The 23383-nt window shown below is 45.1% G+C and overlaps 1 protein-coding gene across 2 annotated transcripts in view; it reads right to left on the bottom strand.

Annotated features, from left to right (window-relative positions):
* DCN (decorin) overlaps positions 1-23383 on the bottom strand; it is a 42452-nt gene that overhangs the window by 1865 nt on the left and 17204 nt on the right. For both annotated transcript variants that reach the window (XM_054168075.1, XM_054168076.1), the window contains exons 3-6: positions 15246-15358; positions 6609-6822; positions 5902-6015; positions 3317-3410 (exon numbers count right to left, since the gene is read on the bottom strand). In XM_054168075.1, coding sequence (XP_054024050.1) covers positions 3317-3410; positions 5902-6015; positions 6609-6822; positions 15246-15358 — 535 coding nt within the window. The remainder of the gene's footprint in view (positions 1-3316; positions 3411-5901; positions 6016-6608; positions 6823-15245; positions 15359-23383) is intronic.

Here is a 23383-nt window from a genome sequence, read left to right as displayed (position 1 = left end):
TCTGGGGGGGGGGGAGCAGCTGGAGCACCTCTGCTGTGAGGACAGGATGAGGGAGCTGGGGTTGTATAGCTTGGAGAAGAGAAGGCTCCAGGGAGACCCCAGAGTGGCCTTCCAGTACTTGAAGGTGCTGCAAGAAGGCTGCAGAAGGACTGTTTCCAAAAGCCTGCAGTGACAGGACGAGGGACAATGGTTTGGAATTAGGGAACAGCAAACTGAGATTGGATGTTAGGAACAAGTTCTGCACCATGAAGGTGCTGGACTACTGCAACAGGTTGAGCAGGGAGGTGGTTGAGGCCACATCCCTGAAGATATTCCAGACCAGGCTCAAAAAGGCTCTGAGCAACCTGATCCAGTGGAGGATGTCCCTGGTGAGTGCAGGGGGTTGGAATGGGTGAGGTCCCTTCCAATGCAAACCATTCTGTGATTCTATAACCTCCTGCCTTGGGTTCCTTGCTTCTCTGCACTACCACTGCAGAGCAGATCAGGCTGCTTTGCAGAATTATACATGGGCTTCAAAGTCACCATGGAGAAGCAGCTTAGATAAACATATTTCAAAACATCTGACAGCTAAACCCAACTATATTAATTACCACTGTTCTCCTTGTGCCCATGGTACTGCTTGCTTCCACGAGCTACATGACTAGCCCCACTGTAAAAACCTGCTGTGAACCTCCAATGGCACCAGGCTGCCTTTAAAAGCTGAATAAGAGTTTCTTGCATGACTTCAGGAGCTTGTTACTGGCTGTAACTCTCTTTTTTTGTGTGTCCAAACTACACAACCCAGCGTGACCAGAGCTGTGAAGCTGAAATCTTCACCACATCCTTCTGAGACAGTTAAGTAGTTAGAGCCACGTTACAGACTGGAAACAGGAGATGAGTCATGGCAGTCATGCAGGATGATTTGTTCAGCAGGACACAGGGGTGGAGCATACATTTTGCTCCTAGGGTCCAGCCCAGAGCTTTCATCATGAAAATCATCATCCACAACCTGGGTTTGCTGGCACGGTTTGTGTTCACTTTGGAACAAATCTGGTCCTATGGAATCAGAGAACCATGGAAGAGACCTTTAAGATCAAGTCCAACCATCAACCTAAGATCACCATGGCCATCAACCCATGCCCTGCTACCTGTGTATTTAGAATCATAGAATCACCTGGGTTGGAAGGGACCTCAAGGATCATCTAGTTCCAACCCTCCTGCCACGGGCAGGGACACCTCACACTACAGCAGCCTGCCCTAGGTGATCCTGTTCTGGCAGGGGAGTTGGCCTGGATGATCTCCAGAGGTCCCTTCCAGAACCTAACATTCTGTGATTCCAAACTGATGCACTCCGTGAATATGACTGTGTAAAATGCAGGGGGATTAAGAGTGTTAGGAAAGAATGTGGGCTTTATCCCTTTGCTTTTTCCCATGGGAATTAAAAAGGGAAAAAAAGGGGGGAAAAAAGGAAGAATTAAAAACTATTCTTGCTTATATGAGCATAACTATATATATATTGCTTAGTCTGGAGAGGAGGAGGCTGAGGGGAGACCTCATTGCTCTCTGCAGCTCCCTGAAAGGAGGTGGAGTGAGGTGCCCCCTCTTCTCCCTTGTCTCAGGTGAGAGAAAGAGAGCAAATGGCCTGAAATTGTGCCAGGTTGGAGATGAGGAAAAATATCTATCCTGGAAGGAGTGGTCAGGGATTGGCACAGGCTGCTCAGGGAGCTGGTGGAGTCCCCATTCCTGAAGGTGTTCAAGAACCCTGTGGCCATGGCACTTGGGGCCATGGTTTAATGGCCATGGTGGGGTTGGGTTAATGGTTGGTCTGGGTGATCTTAGAGGTTTTTTCCAACCCAAACAATTCTATGGTTCTATTCTGTGAGTCTATGATTCTGTGAGTCCTATTGCACTAAATTGCTGCCCAAGCTACTAGAATGGAATGGAATGGAATGGAATGGAATGGAATGGAATGGAATGGAATGGAATGGAATGAATAGAACCAGTCTTCAACTGAACTCCTGTTGCTCAGTAATGTTTCTTTGATTATGATTTCTTCCTTCATTATGCTAAGCAGAGTGGTTAGGTGCAGTAATCTGATGAGTGACCTTTTAAATCAAATACATCTCTATTTTGATCCCAAGTCCAATATTACACCACCTGGATAACATTTTAGCATGTCATCTGGTTTGAGCTAATTTCCCAATCACTCTGAAAGTTTACAACTCCCCTTTGGGAATTCTCCTTACATTTCCCTACACTTCAGTGAAACTTCCTCAGCAATCTGTTCACAGATTCACACTTTGCAGCCAATCTGAACAAAACTGGCGCTTTTTCATTTGTACTCTCTGATCATTTTTTGGTCATCTTCCTGGACACTCATTGCAGATTTGCCTTCCTTGAGCAACAAAGGAAACTGTTGCAAGCAGGTTTGGTTCCCATCTGCTTTTATTCCTCAGCTCCCAAGGCAAATTGCATGAGCAATGAAGTGTCCCAAGGAAATGACCTAAAGCAAAGATGGAAATGCAATGCAAGAAGCATGGAACGATTTAAAACTCTGATTGCTGTCTTTATCTCTCCCTTTTCTTTGTTTGAACAAACAAATCAGAGGAACACTTGTCCTGGGCATACATTACTCACAAGTGGAAACAGCTGGAAAGTGTTGTTAGAAAAGACCCAAAGTGTTTTGTTCTCTTAAATCAACACCCAAGCCCTTCAAAGCTTTTCCTGCTAGGTACTGCTGCACAGGATCACAGGATGTTAGGGGTTGGAAGGGACCTCTGGAGATCATCCAGCCCAACCCCCCTGCCAGAGCAGAACCAGCACAGGTCACACAGGAACACTTCCAGATGGGTCTGGAAAGTCTCCAGAGAAGGAGACTCCACAACCTCTCTGGGCAGCCTGCTCCAGGGCTCTGTGACCCTCAGAGTGAAGAAGTTCCTCCTTGTGTTGAGCTGGAACCTCCGGTGCTGGAGTTTCCATCCATTGCCCCTTGTCCTATCACTGGGTGCAACTGAGCAGAGCCTGTTCCTGTCTCTTCCTTTCAGACCCCCACCCCTCAGATATTGATAGACATTGATCAGATCCCCTCTCAGTCTTCTTCCCTCCAGACTAACCAGCCCCAGGGCTCTCAGTCTTTCCTCATCAGGCAGTGCAGCAGTCCCTTCAGCATCCTCAGAGCTCTCCCTTGGACACTCTCCAGCAGATCCCTGTCCCTCTTGAAGTGGGGAGGAAGTTTATTCAATAATAACAATAATAAAACCTAGAATTCTGTTTCCTAACTCTCTGTGTTGTGGTTACAATTTCAACTAAGGCTGGAGGAAAAGGCTTTGATTCTTACTTTGCCAAGTTAGTGAGTCCAGACAGACTTTCAGCATCGATTTTGCTGATTTTGTTGCCATCAAGGTGAAGCTCAGTAAGGGATGGGGGAAGGCCTGAAAGAGAGAAGGTCATCAAATCACCTTGGGAGAAAGCTGAATTGTTAGACTTCTTATATTTAGTATAGAATACATTGATTACAGATGATTTATACTTATTATTAGAGTTATTATTTATATTTATCAGTGTAGAGTACATTTTCTATTATTCATATTCATTACTACATTTATTAGCATCTAATACAGGTATATATTATGTATACTTATTGGTATATTTATTAGGTATATTTATTAGTGGCTTTAGTTGTTGTATTTATCATAATATATTAGATTACATGTTATACATATATATAATTATATTGTACTTGTGTCCTACTGAGGCTTTTTCACAGTGACAAGAGCATTTTTTACTTAGGCATGGCCAAGAGCAATTCAGTGAATGAAACAAGGAACTTTCACAGTCAGGGAAACTCAGAACAGCTAGGAACAGTTCATCTGGCATGAAGTAAGAGCAAGCTCCTAAAGTCATCACAGAACAGTTGATTTATTAAAAGAAAAGTGGGGGGGAAAGAGGTAAATCAGATTCTTCTCAGCCTTTGTGATCATGCAAATGGAACAAGTTCTGCACCATGAGGATGGTGAAACACTGAAACAGGTTGCCCGGGGAGGTGGTTGGGGTCCCATCCCTGAAGATATTCAAGGTGGGGCTGGCAGAGCTCTGGGCAACCTGATCCAGTGGAGGATGTCCCTGCTGAGTGTACAGGGGTTGGACTGGATGAGCTTTGGAGGGTCCCTTCCAACCCAGACCATTGTGATTCTATAACTAGTGGAAGGGAAAGAGCCTTCATTGCAGCCAGGCTATCCAAAGGCACAAACCCACGAACATTTTGCACCTGGATAGTTAACAAGTAGCAGCAGAAGAAAATGAGGTTCACAAAGATGAAGGGAAATGATTTTGCACCTAGATATTTAACAAGTAGCAGCAGAAGAAAATGAGATTCATAAAGATGAAGGAGAATCATTGGAATGCTATTTAAGGTAAGGCACATACCAGCTTGCAAATTCTGTTTATCAGGGGGGGGGAACAAAAATTCTTTCTTATCTGCTGTCCCTCAAAGGAACAATCCCAAGCAGGAAATGTGGAAAGAAAGAAACCATAACTAATATTAACTGTCAAGAGGTTTTCAGCTGTTTCAAACCAACCTGCTGGCTGCAATACAAATACATTCAATATGGTTTCCTCCAAAGTGGAACCATTCTGGTTATTTTTTGTTGGGTTTTTTTTGGGTTCATTTTTGAGTTCTAATCTTGTCCAGGGAGGTGGTGGAGTCCCCGCCCCTGGAGGTGTCCCAGAAACCTGTGGCCATGGCACTTTAGGACATGGTTTAATGGCCATGGTGCTGTTGGGTTGATGGTTGGACCTGATGACCTTGGAGGTCTTTTCCAACTGAAACAATTCTGTGATTCTGTGCTGAATTTGTTCTCACTTTTAGCAGCTTAGAATGAAGTACTTTTAGCAGCTTAGAATGAAGTATTTTAAAACCCAGCACATTTCTCTTTTGTACAGCAAGAGCATTTTTTGGCTCCCATGTCACAGGCTTGTGGATGGTTGATTTGCTGCTTGTAGAACCTCAGTTAATCCTACTTGAGATTCCATCTGTGTAATGTTGATCTGCCTCACCAACCAGAGATGGGAGGTGAAAAAAGGAAATTATTCAGCTTTGTATTTCAGCTATGAGACTTGAAAGCAAAATGACAGAAAATGGCTTACTTTGGAGAGTGCCTTTCATGCAGAGCTTCTCATGAAAGGAAACCAACATTTTCCAAGGCAATAAAACCCAACTGAGCATCAAATAAAGCAGTAAAGTAATGGATATGCTAAGGACTGAGGCAAAAAGCTTCCATAATCATCTGTTTCCAGTTGGCTAGATGTCACTCTGTTATACATAGAATCACAGAATCACAGAGCTGTTAGGGTTGGAAGGGACCTCAAGGATCAGCCAGTTCCAACCCCCCTGCCATGGGCAGGGACACCTCACACTACAGCAGGTTGCTCACAGCCACCTCCAGCCTGGCTGAAAAAACCTCCAGGCAGGAGGCTTCCACCACCTCCCTGGGCAACCTGTGCCAGGCTCTCACCATCCTCATGGGGAACAACTTCTTCCTAACATCCAATCTCAGTCTCCCCATTTCTAGTTTTGCTCTATCCACCACAGTCCTATCCCTCCCTGACACCCTAAAAAGTCCCTCCCCAGCTTGCTTGTAGCCCCTTTCAGATCCTGGAAGACCACAATTAAGTCTCCTGGGAGCCTTCTCCTCTCCAGACTGCACAACCCCAACTCCCTCAGTCTGTCTCCATAGCAGAGCAGCTCCAGCCCTCTGCTCATCCTCGTGGCCCTTCTCTGGACACCTTCCAGCACCTCCTGATCATTCCTGTAATAAGGGCTCCAGAAGTGAACACAAGACTCCAGGTGTGGTCTCAGCAGAGGAGAGTAGAGGGGGAGAATCACCTCCCTTGGGGTGACTGAATATAAATCGAGTTTCTCACCTTTGGGGATGCTGGTAATGTTGGTGTCTGCAATGCGGATGTAGGAGAGCCTCTTCATCCCCTGGAAAGCTCCATTTTCAATGCCTGAGCTCTTGATGGGGTTGGTGCCCAGTTCTGCCAACAAAACAGGGTGGTGAGCTGTGCTGCAGTGGGGGGACCCACCTCCTTTAGCTCAGAGTTAATGGGGAGGTACACTGTATTGGAGCACTTCTTGGCTTTCTATATAAAACCACAGAGAGGAGAGGAGAAGAGAGGGAGGAGGAAAGAGGGAGGAGGAAATAGGGAGGAGGAGAGGGAGGAGGAGAGGGAGGAGGAGAGGGAGGAGGAGAGGGAGGAGAGGGAGGAGAAGAGAGGGAGAAGAGAGGGAGAAGAGAGGGAGAAGAGAGAGAAGAGAGAGAAGAGGGAGGAGAGAGGGAGGAGAGAGGGAGGAGAGAGGGAGGACAAGAATACTGGAAGAAGAATAGGAGAAGAATAGGAGGAGAAGAATACAGGAAGAAGAATAGGAGGAGAACAGGAAGGAGAAGAATAGGAGGAGAAGAGAGGGAGGACAAGAATGCAGGAAGAAGAAGAGGAGGAGAAGAGAGGGAGAAGAATACAGGAAGAAGAATAGGAGGAGAAGAAAGGAAGGAGAAGAATAGGAGGAGGAGAAGAGAGGGAGAAGAGAGGGGAGATTGAGTTGATTTTGCTTTAGATTCTTATGCTCATACCTAAGACAATCACTTGATTGAGTCCATTGAAGACAGCTTTCCTCAGCTTGGAGATCTCGTTCTCATGAGCCCTTATTTCCTGCAGAGACTTGGGCATGTTCTCTGGGAGCTCCTTCAGGTTGTTCTTGGACAGGTAAAGTCTTTCCAGTTTCTTCAGAGGAGCGAAAGCCATGGGGCTGATTTTGCTGATTTTGTTGTTAACGAGGATCAAAGCCTGGGGAGCAATAACAAAGGAGACAGAGTTCAAGTGATCCGTGGGGAAATTACTTTAGGAATGAAAGAGCTGAAAAGCATGATTCATTTTTAGTGTCTTTTGATGGTCCATCTAGTGAGCTGGAATGCAATGCAGTAATAAAACAGCTTAAGGACTTCTGAAGCAGTGCAAGATAACCAAACCCCCCATCACAAAGACCAATATTTCATCCCTGAAGCAGCTGCAACTCCTCTTAACATCCAGCATTGATAACCAAGAACCAGCACAAAGCTCCCAGCTGAAAGCTGTGAAGAACAAAACAGTCACACAGGAGGAGCAGTATCAGTTCCATGTGATTTATTTTGGTTTATTTGGCTTTATTTTAATTTAAATTGACTTTGGTTTATTTCATTGTTTCTTATTTCATTTTATCTTCATTCAATTATTTTTCTTATTTCATTTTTATTTCATTTTTTCTTATTTCATTATTTTTTCTTATTTCATTAATTTTTTTCTTATTTCATTTTTTCTTGCTTAATTTTCCTTATTTCATTTTTCCTTATTTCATTTTTCCTTATTTCATTTTTCCTTATTTCATTTTTCCTTATTTCATTTTTCCTTATTTCATTTTTCCTTATTTCATTTTTTCTTATTTTATTTTTCTCCTTTTTTCTCTTTTAATTTTTAATTTCATTATTTTTCTCTTATTTCATTATTTTTTTCTTGTTCCATTTTTTCTTTCATTTTTCTTCTTTCATTTTTTCTTATTTCATTTTTTATTCATTTTTCCTTATTTCATTTTTTAAATTTCATTATTTTTTCTTATTTCATTTTTTCTTATTTCATTTTTTCTTATTTCATTTTTTCTTATTTCATTTTTTTCTTATTTCATTTTTCTTATTTCATTTTTCCTCATTTCATTTTTTTCTTATTTCATTTTTCCTCATTTCATTTTTCCTCATTTCATTTTTCCTCATTTCATTTTTTCCATATTTTATTTTATTTTGCTTTGTTTTATTTTGTTTTTTAAAAAAACACTTTATTTTAGCTTATTTCATTTTGTTTCCTACTTTATTTATTCTGAGGATAATCTTAGACCTGCCCCCCCACCCCCATCACACAACCATCTTAACCACTTTCTCCTGAACAGAAAGTTCTTCATCTCAGTGCATCCCAGCTTAATAAATATATCCACATCATCACCACTTTCTTGCTACTCTTAGAGACTGCAGGTAGTTTTTCACAAGAGCTCATAGGGATAAGCTCTCAGATGGCAGATTTAGACTGGAGGAAATTGTTTGCAGTGAGGGTGAGGAGGCACTGGAACAGGTTGCCCAGGGAGGCTGTGGCTGCCTCCTCCCTGGAGGTGTTCAAGGCCAGGCTGGATGAGACTTTGAGCAACCTGGGCTGGTCCATGGCAGGAGCCTTAGAACTCTTAAAAGTCCCTTCCAACCCAACCCATTCTGTGAATCTCAGATTCTTTGATCCTCTGATATCCAGAACTTTTATTTGATTCAGACATTCAGAAAGTGTCTCACTTAGAAATGCTGGCATCTGTCAAAGGTACCTTCAAAAATCCTGCCTCGCAGCGTGATTCTGTGGTGGTGCAGGGTGGGAAGGTATCACAAGCCTACAGCTTTCACATATTTTTTTGGTACCTCATTACCATTTCCCACTTCCACCCTGCCCTGCAAAGCCCTGCTCCTGGTATTTTAAACCTGCATAATTTTCCCACACTGTTGTGCAGCTGTAAAGGAGCAAAAAAAAAATGCCAACAAATTGAGAACCCCACACATCAGAATCTGCAAGAGTTTTGCTGTCTCCTGGAGCAACAGCAGGTGATGAGATATATGAAAGGTGAGGCTGGACAGAGCAGGACAGTTGATTCATTAAAAGAAAAGGGGGGTGGGGACAGAGAGAGGGAAGAAGAGCCTTTATGATCATGCAAATGGAACAAGTTCTGCACCATGAGGGTGGTGGAACACTGGAACAGGTAGCCCAGGGAGGTGGTTGGGATCTCATCCCTGGAGATATTCAAGGTGAGGCTGGACAGGGCTCTGGGCAACCTGATCCAGTGGAGGATGTCCCTGTTGAGTGCACAGGGGTTGGACTGGATGAGCTTTGGAGGGTCCTTTCCAACCCAGACCATTGTGATTCTATAAGTAGTGGAAGAGGAAGAGCCTTCATTGCAACCTGGCTAGCCAAAGGCACAAACCCACAAACATTTTGCACTGCTGTGCAGCTGTAAAGCAGCAAACAAATAATAACATAATAAAACCCCCTCACATCAGAATCTGCAAGAGGAGTTCTGCTGTCTCCTGGAGCAACAGCAAATGATGAGGATAACAAACCAGCAGAGCACCTGGCCAAGCCATACCCCCCTGAGCTCCTTTCCCACCTCACAATAACTCCATTATATGCAAGCCTTACAGACCCAAGTTATTAGCCTTGGAGCAATGCTGTTTGCTTTCCTCAGAATGTGCCCCTTATGGGTTGCATGTAACAAAACTTAAACCAAACCAAAACAAAGAGAAAATTAAAGCAGCTCAGGGGAATTTAGAGGTCAGTGAAAACAGGAACCAGAGGAGAAAAACCCAGGGAAAACATCTGCAAGGCAGAGCTATTGACAAAAGGATGTCAGGCCAAAAAAAACCAAGCCACCGTGCCACATGGCCTGGCTACCCTGAATAAAGCCTAGATGCCATCATGGGGCAGGAGATTCAATCTTATCAAAGGGCAGCTAAAGGTTTTGTACAGCGGGGGAGGGGGAAAGACTTCCATTTTTAGTGGACATAAAAAATCTCTGTCTTCTAAAATAAATGTACTTCCCTTGCATCCTTCCTCTCCCCCTGTGGTAGTTTGAGGCTGTGCCTTTAAATTTTTGTCACAGATCTTGAGGAGAAAAGTAGTAAAATGGAAATAAATCTACCATAAGATGGGTTGTAACAAAACAATTTCCTCCTCTTCTTGCTTCTTCACTCTGGAGAGATCCTAACTGGCTGCAAATCAATGGCTGCATTGATTTGCTTAAGTCTAACAGCAACTTTCTCTGCTTCTTTCTCCCTTCTTTTGTACAGGGGGTAGGGGGTAGAAAACCAGGTTGGAAAAGACCTCAGAGATCATCAAGTCCAACCTATTGCCTAATACCTAACACCTCATGACAACTAAACCACGGCTCCAAGTGCCACATCCCAGCCTTTTTTGAACACCTCCAGGGTTGGGGACTCCACCACCTCTCTGGGCAGCACATCCCATTGGCAAATCACTCTCTCTGTGAAGAACTTTCTCCTCACCTCCAGCCTAAACTTCCCCTGGTGCAGCTTGAGACTGTGTGACCGGAACAGAAGTTCCATCTGAACATGAGGAAGAACTTTTTTAATTTAAGGGTGATGGAGCACTGAAACAGAGTTGCCCAGAGAGGTGGTGGAGTCTCCATCTCTGCAGGCATTCAAAGCACACCTCGATGTGTTCCTGTGGGTGATGGAGCACTGGAGCAGGCTGCCCAGAGAGGTGGTGGAGTCTCCATCTCTGCAGGCATTCAAAACACTCCTGGACATGCTCCTGAGTGACCCTCTCTAGGTGACCCTGCCTTGACAGGGGAGTTGGACTCAGTGTTCTACGAAGGTCCCTTCCAAACCCTACCATTCTGTGACTCTATTATAATATAGCACTGTGGTAACACCTGCAGACCACCTTGCCACCACCAGCAGGTTAAGCCATGCTGAGAGAGGGAAAAAAGAGGCAATCCAAGCTTTGCTGCAAAGCTGTTTTTTCACTGCAACACCTCTGGCATTAGTGTAGTCAGGAAAATAGAGCAGTAAAAACTCACTGTACGCCAGGAATAGATGCTGGCTCTGCTCGGGGCAGCCAGTGGGACTCTTGCCATTTTAGCTCCCTTTGGCCTGGTTTCTGCCTCAAATATTTATTCCCAAAACAAAAAGGAGGATTCACAATTCAGGGAAATTTTGGAACACTTGTTGGCAGACTTTTGTCCAACCACAGCCTGACATGCTGCAGAGGGAGCGTGTGGCAGCCGGGCAGGAGCTACCCCAGAGCTGCTCTCCTTGGGGTTATCAAAGCTTGCAGTCTTTGCCCTGGCTGGGGATGGGCAGCAGAGGATGGTGTTTTATGGTGGATTTTTTGGGTGTAATTCCATTATGTGAGAAGCTTAGAGGATTGCTCTGAGGCAGCATCTACAGAAACACAGAATACTGAATACAGAATTAACCAGGCTGGAAAAGACCTCAGAGATCATCCAGTCCAACCTCTCACCCAACACCATCTAATCAACTAAACCATGGCTCCAAGTGCCTCATCCAGTCTCCTCTTGAACACCTCCAGGGATGGTGACTCCACCACCTCCCTGGGCAGCACATCCCAATGACCAATCTCTCTTGCTGGGAAGAATTTCTTCCTAACATCCAGCCTGAACCTCCCCTGGCACAACTTGAGACTGTGTCCTCTTGTTCTGGTGCTGGTTGCCTGGGAGAAGAGACCAACCCCCCCACCTTCCAACCCCCTATCATTCTGTGATTCTGTGAGGGGTTTCCATCTCTACTTCTGTTGTTCTTAGTTTAGGACAGTCTGAAGCCATCAGAGAGGATGATCCATCTGGAGTGCCAGCTGGGGATGGTACTCAATATCTAAGCCAAGTCATTAATGATGTATGTGTCCCTCAGGGTTGAAACTGAAAAGTCAATCCACTGCCCCAGTGGAATTTCTTTAATTTCCTGGGTTCTGCACAGCATTATTACCTGGGGTTTATTAAAGTTCTTCTACAAACACAAATGCTTTAGAAATTGCAAGCTCAGGGCTCCGGCTTCCAAATGATCATGAGGATAAATTTCAGCCTTTTTGTTTGCCTTATGTTTTCAGTTGTTGAGTCAGACTCAGAACCTGGATATAAAGTCAAGGTTTGAGGGGCTGAGGGAAGTGGGGGGTGTTCAGTCTGGAGAAGAAGTGGTTGAGGGGAGATCTCCTTGCACTCTACAGCTCCCTGAAGGGAGGTTGCAGTGAGGTGGGGGCTGGTGATGGAATGAGAAGAAATGTCCTGGAATTGTGCCAGGGGAGGGTTAGGTTGGAGATGAGGAATAATTTCTTTGCTGCAAGAGTGGTCAGGGATTGGAACAACTCTATGTACACAGAAGGGGAGAAAAAATCAACAAAGAACACAAAAAATTATAAACCAGCATTTGAATTTCTGCTCCAGTTATGTTCTACTGGGAGGCAGAATGCTACAAAAGGACTCTTCAGTTTGAAATGCATTTTAAACCATCATAGGCATTGCTAACCTTCAAGGAACCCAGAGCCCCTGAATTCCAGTAGGTCTCTGAACAGAATTCCAGCTGTTGGTGAGACACTGGCACAGGCTGCCCAGGGAGGCTGTGGATGTCCCCTCCCTGGAGGTGTTCAGGGCCAGGCTGGATGAGACCTTGAGCAACCTGCTCTAGTGTGAGGTGTCCCTGCCCATGGCAGGGGGGTTGGAACTGGATGATCTTTAATCCAACCCAACCCATTCTGTGATTTGGTCATGAGTGAAAAGTTTAATTCTTTCCTCTCTTTTGTGCAGGGTCTCTCCTGCCATGGCTTTGCAGAGCTCTGCTGCTTCACACTCAGCAGTGCTCCGTTTCATTTCAGGCCAGTGATGCATTTGCCTCCTTTTGCTGTACTCAAACCCTGCCACTGACAAATCCCCCTTGGAAAAACAGGATCAATTCCTGCTGTTTGTGCTGTTCTTGCAGTGATCTAACCCAAAGCAGCCTCTTCTACCTCTTTTTCTTTCCAGCTGCCAGGCGTTCTGCTGGTTTGCTTTGGCTTTACCACACTGCATCCACCTCCTTGTGGCTGTTTTTGTAGACTCCTCCTTACACCCTGCATGAGAGCTTACTCATGGGGTGATTTTATTCCTGTGCATGAGGTCTAAGTACTGTACTCTATCCAGAAGTGTCAGTCTGCCTGGAAAATGCTGAGAGTTTCATAGAAAATGTGGGTTTTTTCCTTTTTCCTGGCTTTTCCAGTAGTGCCTCTCTGATTGCTTTGCCACAGGTCTAAACCCTAAGCAAGTTCTTTTTTTTACACAAGATCAGACAGGTTTCTGAAACTGCAAAACTCATTCCTCAGCCCTAGATTGTCTCAATTTTTCTTCTCCCCTATTCTCAGAAGTCCTCTGGTGACCAAAAAAGGCAACACATCAATAAGTTCTCCGTGGGACAGCAATGTGCCCTTGTGGCCGAGAAGATCAATGGTATCCTGGGACACATTAAGAAGAGTGTGGCCAGCAGGTCAAGGAAGGTTCTCCTGCCTCTCTTCTCTGCCCTGGAGAGATGTCATCTGGAGTACTGTGTCCAGTTCTGGGTTTCCCAGGTCAAGAAGGGCAGGGAGAGAGTCCAATAGAGGCTATGTGGATGCTGAAGGGACTGCAACATCTGAGTGATGAGGAAAGGCTGAGAGCCCTGGGGCTGGTTAGCCTGAAGAAGAGAAGGCTGAGAGGGAATTTGAGCAATGGTTTCAAATACCTGAAGGGTGGGGGTCAAGAAGGCAGAAGTCACTGAGGACAGTGCTCTTCATCTGCAATACCACTTCCCCTGCTCAGACTCATTTCTTGCAGTGTCATGAGGAAGGATTGTGAAAGATTAATTTCTCTGACAAGACTTTTCTGGCCTTGAACACCTGGCAGATGATCTTCACTGAAAACGCAGCAACTTCTCTCCAGGCTGGAAGAAAACCAATCTAAGTGGGCAGGAACTGGGCTTTCAAATCAGTTCAGTAGCCAAGCAGAAGGGGAAAAATAAACATTCTGGGGCACAAGTCCTCCCATTCAAAACCAAATCAGATGAAGAGTGATGTGAAGGACCTACTTCTCTTTGTTGATTGGAGAGCTTAGACAGCGATGTGAATAGCTCAGACAGCTCTACTAAAATTAGATGACATGCATCTCATCATGGTTTTTATCTTACTTTTTATCTTATTGTGATCCCTAGGTGATACTGCAAGGGCAGTAGGGGTGGATTTGAGCTCCAGAGGTTCTTTTCAACCCCTATCATGCCACGAGTCTAGGATTCTGTGGTTCTATGACTCTATGATTCTAAGGATTCTGTGATTCTATGATTCTGTCAGTCTATGTTTCTGTCATTCTATGACTCTATAATTCTATGGTTTCATGATTGTGTCACTCCATGATGCTATGATTTATTCCTGCAGCCACAGAGTGGCATTGTGCCCACTGCTAGACATGTTAAAAACCTTTTTCTTCTGGATCTTGCATTCAAACAAGAATTTAAGAGGAAATTTGGAAGCAATGAAGGCGATCTCTACAGGATTGTTACTTTTGTTCTGCCCCCAGCATGAGTGGCTGAATGCAGAATCTTCTTGCAAATGATGATTGTTTGGGTGATGGGATTGGCATCATAAATGGATAAAAAAGAGGGAGCTGCCTTCCTGGTAGTGAATGAAGAAAACAGAACAGAAGGAGGCTGTGAGGGGCCAGGAGAGCAAAATCAAGTAGTTTAGGTTGGTTCCAATCAAAAAGGAGCAAATGGGTTGATACAGAGAAGAAATGGCTTGGTGAAGGGCATGGAAAAGGATCTTTTCAGAAACAGGCCTGAATTTGGGGCATTACTTTCAAAGGCAGAGAAGTTAATAGTCTTTTTTTTTTTTTTCTGATCTGGAAAGAAAGAGATTCTTCACCAAAAGTGAGGTCTGACTATGAGGTGTGAACTTTAAGATGTCAATAAAATGTATAGAAATCTGGGAGGAGAACCTCAGACAGAGCAACAAAGGTTTGGAAACGCAGGAAGGTAGCTGTCTGATGGAAACTTGGACAAGAAGAGGTGAACCAGGCGAGGGGAAAAGGCAGTCACAGAAACCAGGGAAGGAAAATATTTAACAGAGAGGAAAACAGACCACAGCCTTGGAAGAGACAGGCAGGTAGAGGAGGATGAGGATGGACTTTTGCTAGGAGAAGGTTTCTGCTAAAACAGCAGCACAGGGGTGCAGAAAATTGTTCTGATAAGATTCTGGAACTAAAATTGGCACAGCAAAACTGCTGGCAAACAAGGAATATCCAGAGATCTCCATGAGCTCAGAGGTGGGAGGGGAAGGAACACAGGAATAACTGAATGAGGTGGCAGGGATGAGGTGGTTTTGCCTTTTAAACAGGAGTAACCAAGTCAGTGCACCAACAGGGTTGAAAAATAAAGAGGTGAAGAGAAGCTGTGGTGGAGAGCAGGAGACTGCATGGATGGGAGCTGAAAAGGGCTGAGAAAGTTCTGCGGTGTGAGAAGAGAGTTTGCAAGAGAGGAATGGGAAAGCAAACAAATAGTCTGGGCTGGTGGAGGAAGATCACAGAGCATTTCATCAGTTTGCCTTCAGCCCCTGAGTGCCAGGCCAAAGCCACGCTTCCCCCCCATTTGTTTTGGCAGAGGCTGCTTCGTTTCCACACTTACGTGAAGATTCTTCAAGTTCTTGAAATCCCCTTCCTTGATTTCAGTGATTTTGTTGTTCTGCAAGTCCAGCAGAGTCGTGTCAGGAGGGAGATCTTTTGGCACTTTTTCCAGACCTAGGGAGAGGGAAGAGAATGAAGACATCTGACTTTGACTGAAAGTTTTCACGGGGGGGGGGGGGTCAGCACTTTGTTGCTTAGCAGCATTCACCTCTCGGTAAACACCGCTTCTAGAACTCATTTCCTGACAAAGCTTACGGAGACTTATCTGGAAGTATTTCTGTCCCCAGCCAGTCAAAGGGAGTTTTGTTTTGCTGTGTCAAAGCAAAAGTTATTTATCCACATCACCATTATGCCCTTTTGGTTTTCCTGAGAACATGGCTGAGTTAGAGCTTGAAGCAAAGGGTTGAGTTGGGAGGCTGGGGGGGTGGTGATGGTGGGGAAATAATATCCAAGCCATTTCGTTCCACTGAACTGTGTGGATAAAACAATATTGCTTTGAGAAAGGAGTATGGGATTTATTAATTTCACTAGGTTCTTAGCTTTTTGTGGACAGGGAACATTTCCTGCTATTTAAAAGGTAGGAGGCATTAACAATAGTTAATGATAATCATTTCCAGAGGGGGGGGAGTGGAAAAACCACCAAACAACCCCAAACCAGTTTGTTTGACTGCAGGATTTGAAGTCCTCCTTAACAACCTCACAATCCACCTCCCCTCTTGCCTTTTTTTTCCCCTTTCATCTGCAACTGTGTCCAAGCTTTCTGGAGAACAAATCTCTTGGTTTCACTACAACTGCCAAAAGAACATCAGACAGTTTAAATTAAAGACTCTCTCTGGGACTATTTTCTTGACTAGCTGATATGTAAGTCCGATGAAGTCATGGAAATGAAATTATTTAGTGTTAAATAACACTTGCCTTACCCAGCTTGCCTTTCATACTGGGACTTGGAACAGAGGAGACCTTTTAGAGTCCTTCTGATTTGCCACAAAATTAACACTCTCTTTCCTAAGTAATCTTTTTGATTAACTATGGGTTTTACTCATTTTAATTTATTTTAATGTGAAGTGCTAAATGAATGGTTGGTAGGGAAAAAAATTGACAGATGCTAAAAAGTTCTCTAGATGGACAGAAGTGGACTTCTCTGGGTAGAAGAAGCTTTTTTGCCAGTAAAGTTTTTAACAAGCCCCACTAAAGCTCTCTTTGAAGCCTCGTGGGAAAGATGTTCAGGTGTTCAAGAAGGGATTGGACATGGCACCAAGTCCATGTCTAGTAGGCATGAGGTCTTGGGTGACAGGCTGGACTTGAGGATCCTTGAGGTCTTTTCCAACCTTGTTGATTCTATGATTCTATGTCTCTCTGCAAGTATCACCAGTGTCTCCCCACTGTGATGGGGGACTCCATGATCCTGTTTTCATGTGGTGCTGAGGGTTGTGGTTTAGTGGCAGTGGGTTAGCAGTGGTGGGGTTGAGAGCTCTAGGTGAGTGGTTGGACTTGATCTCAGAGGTCTCTTCCAACCTCAACAGTTCTATGGTTCTATATATCCATCTATTTATCTATCTCTATCTATCTATCTATCTATCTATCTATCTATAATCTTTTGAAACCTAAATATTTGTAGCTGATACATGGCATTGCAAACACAGTGAGGTGTGCTTGCCCTGAGAGAAGATCTGCTTTGCCCCCAAAGGGTGTGGAGTCCCCATCCTGGGAGATTGTAGAGTCACAGAATGGTTTGGGTTGGAAGGGACCTCCAAAGGTCTACCACTCCTGCTGTGTGCAGGGACATCCTCCACTAGATCAGGTTGCTCAGAGCCTTGTCCAGTCTGAATATCTCTAGGGACAAGGCCTCATCTACCTCCCTGGGCAACCTGCTGCAGTGTTCCACCATCCTCATGGCTCAGAACTTGATCCTAATGTCCAACCTAAATCTACTCTTCTCTAATTTCAAGCCATTGCTCCTCATCCTGTCACTGCAGGCCTTTGCAAACAGTCTCTCTCCAGCTTTCTCATATCCCCCTTCCCAGGCACTGGAAGGCTACTCTAAGGTCTCCCTGGAGATTTCTCCTCTCCAAGCTGAACAACCCCAGCCCCCTCAGCCTGTCCTCATGGGAGAGGTGTTCCAGCCCCCCAGGCATCTTTGTGGTTCTCCAGTTAGGAAAATTCCCTTCTCTTTCCATTCTCATAAAATGGTTTGGGTTGGAAGAGACCTTGAAGATCATCTGGTTCCAACCCCCCTGCCATGAGCAGGGACACCTTCCAATAGCCCAGGTTGCTCAAGGTCTCATCCAACCTGGCCTTGAACACCTCCATGGAGGGCACATACAGATTAACCTGGCTGAGCTTTCATCACATCAGCATCCACTTTGGGAAGAAGTAGTAAAAGCTCCTACCAAACATAAAATGACAAAAGCTAAAGCTCATCTCTCATCCTGTTTACCTTCCTGATGTTCAGTGCAGGAAGATGTGATACAGACCAAGCTTCTTCATTTTCTTAAACTAACTTTTCCTCCTGGACTTCATTGCTTCTGAAGGCTGTTTGCAAAACTCTCCTTACCCTCCAAAGTGTAGGACTAGAGTTCCAGATATGTATAAACATGATAGTGTGTAATTCCTATGTTGGTTGCCTTTGGACATGTTTTTGTCCTCAGCAGACAGGAATTATGTCAGCAGCTAAAAATTCCTTCCCCCAAAGCACCACTTCTTTTTTTCCTCAAGGCCATCACTTTGTTACAAGGACTTCTTACAGTCTAGCAACTTGTAGAGCATTTTCCACAGGTAAACACAAAACCAGCTGCAAGTTATTTGTGTACAGAGTAACATCACTCAGTCCTGACTGTCAGAGCATTCATATTGTCAGCCTGGTGCCTGTAAACAAGTGCTGACAGCAGAAATTAGGGCACACCAGAGCAGGAGAGCTGTGCCTCATGTGATGCTCTTGGAGTACACTTTTGTGTTGCCACTGAAGGGACAATTTGCCAGAGATTAATCTTCAAACTACATTTCCAACTGTGCCTGTCAAGCTTCAGATAGAATCATAGAATTGTGCCCTGACCATCTAATTATTAGATGTCCACTAATTATTCTAATTATTAGATATCTAATTATTAGATGTCCACTAATGTGCACTTCCTAATATTTTAAGCCATGATCAGAGAATCAGAGAATTGTTTGGGTTGGAAAAGCCTTCTAAGATCATCCAGTCCAACCAGCAACCCAACACCACCATGGCCATTAAACCACATCCCAAAGTGCCACGGCCACACATTTCTTGAACACCTCCAGGGATGGGGACTCCACCACCTCCCTGGGCAGCCTGTCCCAATCCCTGACCCCTCTTGCAGCAAAGACATTTTTCCTCATCTCCAACCTAACCCTCCCCTGGCACAGTTTCAGGCCATTTCCTCTCCATCACCTGATCCTAGTGAGAAGAGCCCAACCCTCACCTCACTGCAACCTCCTTTCAGGGAGTAGTAGATAGCAATGAGGCATTTGTAACCCTTTACACCTACATAAAGAGCACTATTCTAGAGTTAACTACTATAAAACTTGACCATACACTCTAGAGAGGTCAGGGTGAGCAATGAGCAGTGTTTAGTACATCCTCCAGCTGAAAGCTGCACCAGCTCCCCAGTGGAGGGAGGGGTTACAAGTGGATGGACCTGAACACTGTCTGGTTACATCAGCAGGACTAAAGTGCTTTGGAGGGGTGGACTGGATCCAAGTGTTTCACCACTTGTCACATCTGTGTTGGCTTCAAGAGCTGTGCTTCAGCTTGCAGGTCCAGGTGCATTTACAGATGGAAAGAGGTAGGAGGAGCATTGGTGCAGTGCAGATCAGTTCCTGTGCTGGAGATTCAGTGCCTGCAGAGCAAACAAACTGCTCAGGTCAGGACAGGTCAGCAGACAGTCACTTGAGATGAATGGAGGAGCTTGAACTAACGTGAGAGCATGACAGGGTTTGAACTGAGTCTAGAAGATTGTAATCCTAGAAGCTGAAATGGCTCTTGGCTCCTGGGATAGAATTACTGATTCCCAGGAGAATCCTTGGATTCCTCTGTCTGGGAGACTGTGCAGATTGGAGAGGAGCTACTCACTTCTGAGAAAGCCCTGGGAGTGCCACACGCTTCTGAAACCATCCTGTACAGTATGACTGCCTTCCAGTGCCTGCCTCTGCTTTCCAGTGAAGTTGATGCAATACCAACTGGAAGGGGAAGTGGTGTTGGGAAATGTCAACTGAGTCACTTCTCAATCATTTGAAGAACAGTTTACTCATGGATTCCAGCTCCTGGCTGTGATTTTTCTACTCATTGAAGCTTCCTTCTAAAAAAAAAAGCCATATAAAAAAAAATCTCTCCTAGCTGTCTGCCTTTTTCTGTGAATAAACTCAGGCTCCTGGAAATGTTTCAGGTTGTGAAGCATTAACTTAGACCTGATATTTCAGGTTCCTAAGAACAGCTTAGAACTGATATTTCAGGCTTCTAAGACTAACTTAGAACTGGTATTTCAGGTTGTGAAGCATTAACTTAGAACTGACATTTCAGGTTGTGAAGCATTAACTTAGAACTGATATTTCAGGCTCCTAAGATCAGCTTTGAACTGATATTTCAGGCTCCTAGGATCAACTTAGAACTGATATTTCAGGCTCCTAAGATTAACTTAGAATTGATATTTCAGGTTGTGAAACATTAACTTAGAACTGATTAAAGACTTAAATCCTTCTGCTTTTCCCTTGCCTGTTAAATTGAAGATGCTTGTTTTCCCTGGCTATGTTGGCTGAACAAAACTGTTGTCAGTTATTATTTCAGTTGGTAAATGCATTTTAAAATCCACTGCTTGTAGAGAAATAAGGAGAAATGGTAAAGCTCTACCCCTCCCAATTCCATGTTTAGACAGAGCCTAGAAATTATGGCAATATAATGGAAATTATGGAACTTAAAAGCCCAGATTTATTCAGGCTGGGCATAAGGAGGAAGTTCTTCACAATGAAGGTAGTGAAATAGTGGAAGAGGTTGCCCAGAGATGTAGGGGAGGTCCCATCCATGAAGGCATTCAAGGTTAAACTTGATTGGGCTCTGGGCAAGTAGATCCAGTTGGAGGTGTCCCTGCTCATCCCTGGATCATCAACAGATTTCCCTCCTACAGATAAGAGCTCAGGCTCACTTGTGGCAGCACTGAGAGGCTCATCTACAGTCTCCTAGGAGATGTTTAGTGGAGAGAGGTTAAAAGACCTTGGAATCCATCCTTAATGGGAGGATTGTGCTGAAAGTACCTCTGCAGAAATCAGGTTGGTCTCTGTGGGATCCTCTCTGTGTGGAGTGTAATTCCCCCCACCAGTTCCTTAAGGAAATTAGGGTGTCAGGCTGGGTAGCTGTGACAGCCTCACCTCACAGAAGCAAAGAACTGTTGAGGCTGGAAGAGACCTTTGAGATCAAACCAAGCACTTGAGGAGAGAAGGCTCTAGAGCTCAGCAGGCTGATGGATATGCACTTGGCTCACAACAACCACACAAGCAACACTACAGGCTTGGGGCAGAGCAGCTGAGGGAGACCTCATTGCTCTCCACAGCTCCCTGAAAGGTTGCAGTGAGGTGGGGGCTGGGCTCTTCTCCCTAGTATCAGGAGACAGACAGAGAGGAAATGGCCTGAAATTGTGCCAGGGGAGGCTTAGGTTGGAGAGGAGGAACAATGTCTTTTCTGCAAGAGTGGTTAGGAATTGGCAGAGGCTGCCCAGGGAGGTGGTGGAGTCCCCATCCCTGGAGGTCTTCACCTGGGGACAGGGTTTAATGTCTATGGTGGTGTTGGATTGCTGGTTGGACTCAATGATCTCAATTCTGTGATACTCTGGGAGTATGAGGCTGGAAATCAGGCAAGAGACAAAGCTGGTATCACTCAGCCCTTCTGCAGTCCCTGAGAGACTATCACTCAATGGCTAGCCATCTGTGGAGCACCAGCCCGAGCAGCAGGCTGCCACTGAGGCAGCCAAACAGGTGTAGGAGATGGAGCAAGGATTTGGGAGCAGTGTGAGGGACTGAGGGAGGTTGGGGTCTGGGGGTACAAGACAGCCTTTCTTACTTTTGCAGCTGAGGGAGCAGCTCGCTCAGCTGCAGGAGCTGTGACCAAGTGGCTGTGGAACTGTTTAACCTACAAAAGGAGAAGGGTGAGGGTGGCTTTAGAACCCTCCTTGCTCTGAAGGGGTTTTACTCCAGTTTCTCAGAATTGAGAGGCACAAGTTCCTCTGCAGCTTGGCATGGAGCCATCCTTCTGCTGGAGCCATACGACTAGGCAGAAAAGGAATGCAAGATTTATGGGGCCAGGGAGGGAGACTAAGCAAATGGGAGTCTGAGTCTGCAGCCCAGAGATGAGGACACTTCTCTGAGAATTGCATCTTTGCAAGGCTCTGAGACCACAGAGTCAAAATAATCCTATGTGAGCAGTGCCAATTCTAAACAACTTCAACAACACAACGCAGCTTGTGGCTTGATATTTTTTTCTTTCCCCCTTTCTTTGTTTGTTTGGAGTATTTTGGTATTTTGGGTGTTTCCCACCCCCCTCCCTCTATTTATCCAGCTTACAACAAGCAGGGATGGGGCTTATTCTTCTGGAGAAACCTTCCCTTCCCCAGCTGGAGAGAAGGGGCCAAAAGGCAGGAAGACATCTGAGCACCGTAGCTCAGCTACATGTGTTATTATATTGCAACACTCAGGATTATTATCACAGGGGCCATAAAATGGGGCTCTTTTCAAGACTCCTTCAGTTTCCACAAACAGCTGCTGCCAGCTGAGGAATTTGGGCTGAGCTGCTTGTAATTCCCAACCCTGATCATCAGTGGAGCAGCCTCTCCAGCAGCTGCCTGCATCGCCTCTGCACGCTGCTGGGTGCTCTCCCCTGCTCCAAAGCCCAGCTCTGCCTCATCCCACCGACAGGCAGCAACCCTCCTGGGGGTGTAAGCCCTTAGCAAGGCTCTGAGTGGACTCTGGGGTGAAGGAGGCAGATGGCAAGCTGATGGAGCCGGGATATTTAAGTCATGGAAAATAACAGGACTCAGGGGCTGGTTTCTGGAAGCAGAGCAAGGAGCTTAATTCAACTTTGAATGCTTTGACTTAGAAAAGTTCCCTGAAGCTTTCCCAGGCTATGTGCTTCAGTATTTACTGGAAATTTGTCCTCTGCTCTGTGTGTGTGTGTGAGATTTTCAAATAGCAGTGTTCATTATTTGCATCCTACCATCCATAAAATAAGAAACAATTGTCTTTCTCTGCAGAGAAACAGCCACACAGCTGCCTCCTCTCTCCCACTTTCAAAGTAAGAGTTTGTTTTCCCCCTTGCCCTTGCTTGCTAGGAAATCAGCAGTGCTGTTTGTTTTCCCCCTAAGAGGTATAAAAAGAGCTGTGCCCATTGGAGTCCACAAAACCCTTAAAATACATCTTCTTAAAGATGATTCACAGCCATTTGTCAGACCTTTATCCCCCCCCCCCCCCCCCCCCTTGCTTTTTGGTCTCATCTGCCATTAAGATCCATTTTGGACTTGTTTTAACCACAGATTGTTATTTTTGTAGGCTTCTGACCCTTCCCACAGGAAAGGATGAGAAAATGATCTCCCTCCCCTGCTGAGGTGGCCTCTCACAAAGGTAGAGCTACTGATAACGTTGCTACACTGGACTGGTTTTGCTCCCTCAGACATTAGCACAGAGAGAGGAACAGGGGAAAACAGAAACAAGTTTCCATCCCTGGAGATGTCCCCAACCCTGGAGACATTCAAGGTGAAACTTGATGTGGCCCTGAGCAACCTGATCTAGTTGAAGATGTCCCTGCTCACTGCAGGGGTGTTGGGCAAGATGACCTTTGAGGGTCCCTTCCACCCTGATGCATCCTGTGTGAAATTCAGGCACGATAATTGTGGCATAATTCTCTCTTATGGGATTATTATTAAGTATAAAAGCAGAGATTCACAGATTGCATTGGGCTGGAATCCCCAGCAAAGGTTTCAAACTGAAGGGACAGCTTGAGCTGCTCTTTTCCACTTCCACCCACTCTGTGTCATGAGCACACATTTCAAAGCACAACAGATCCTTGCAAGCTACAGATGTTATGAATTACTTTGGAGCCCTGGTCACATTTTTTTTGGGTACAGATAGATGCAGCCT

Source organism: Dryobates pubescens, chromosome 15 (genome assembly GCF_014839835.1).
Source record: "Dryobates pubescens isolate bDryPub1 chromosome 15, bDryPub1.pri, whole genome shotgun sequence".
Classification (NCBI taxonomy): domain Eukaryota; kingdom Metazoa; phylum Chordata; class Aves; order Piciformes; family Picidae; genus Dryobates; species Dryobates pubescens.
Note: the sequence above shows the minus strand (reverse complement) of the source record. Positions and strands in the feature narration are given on the sequence as shown.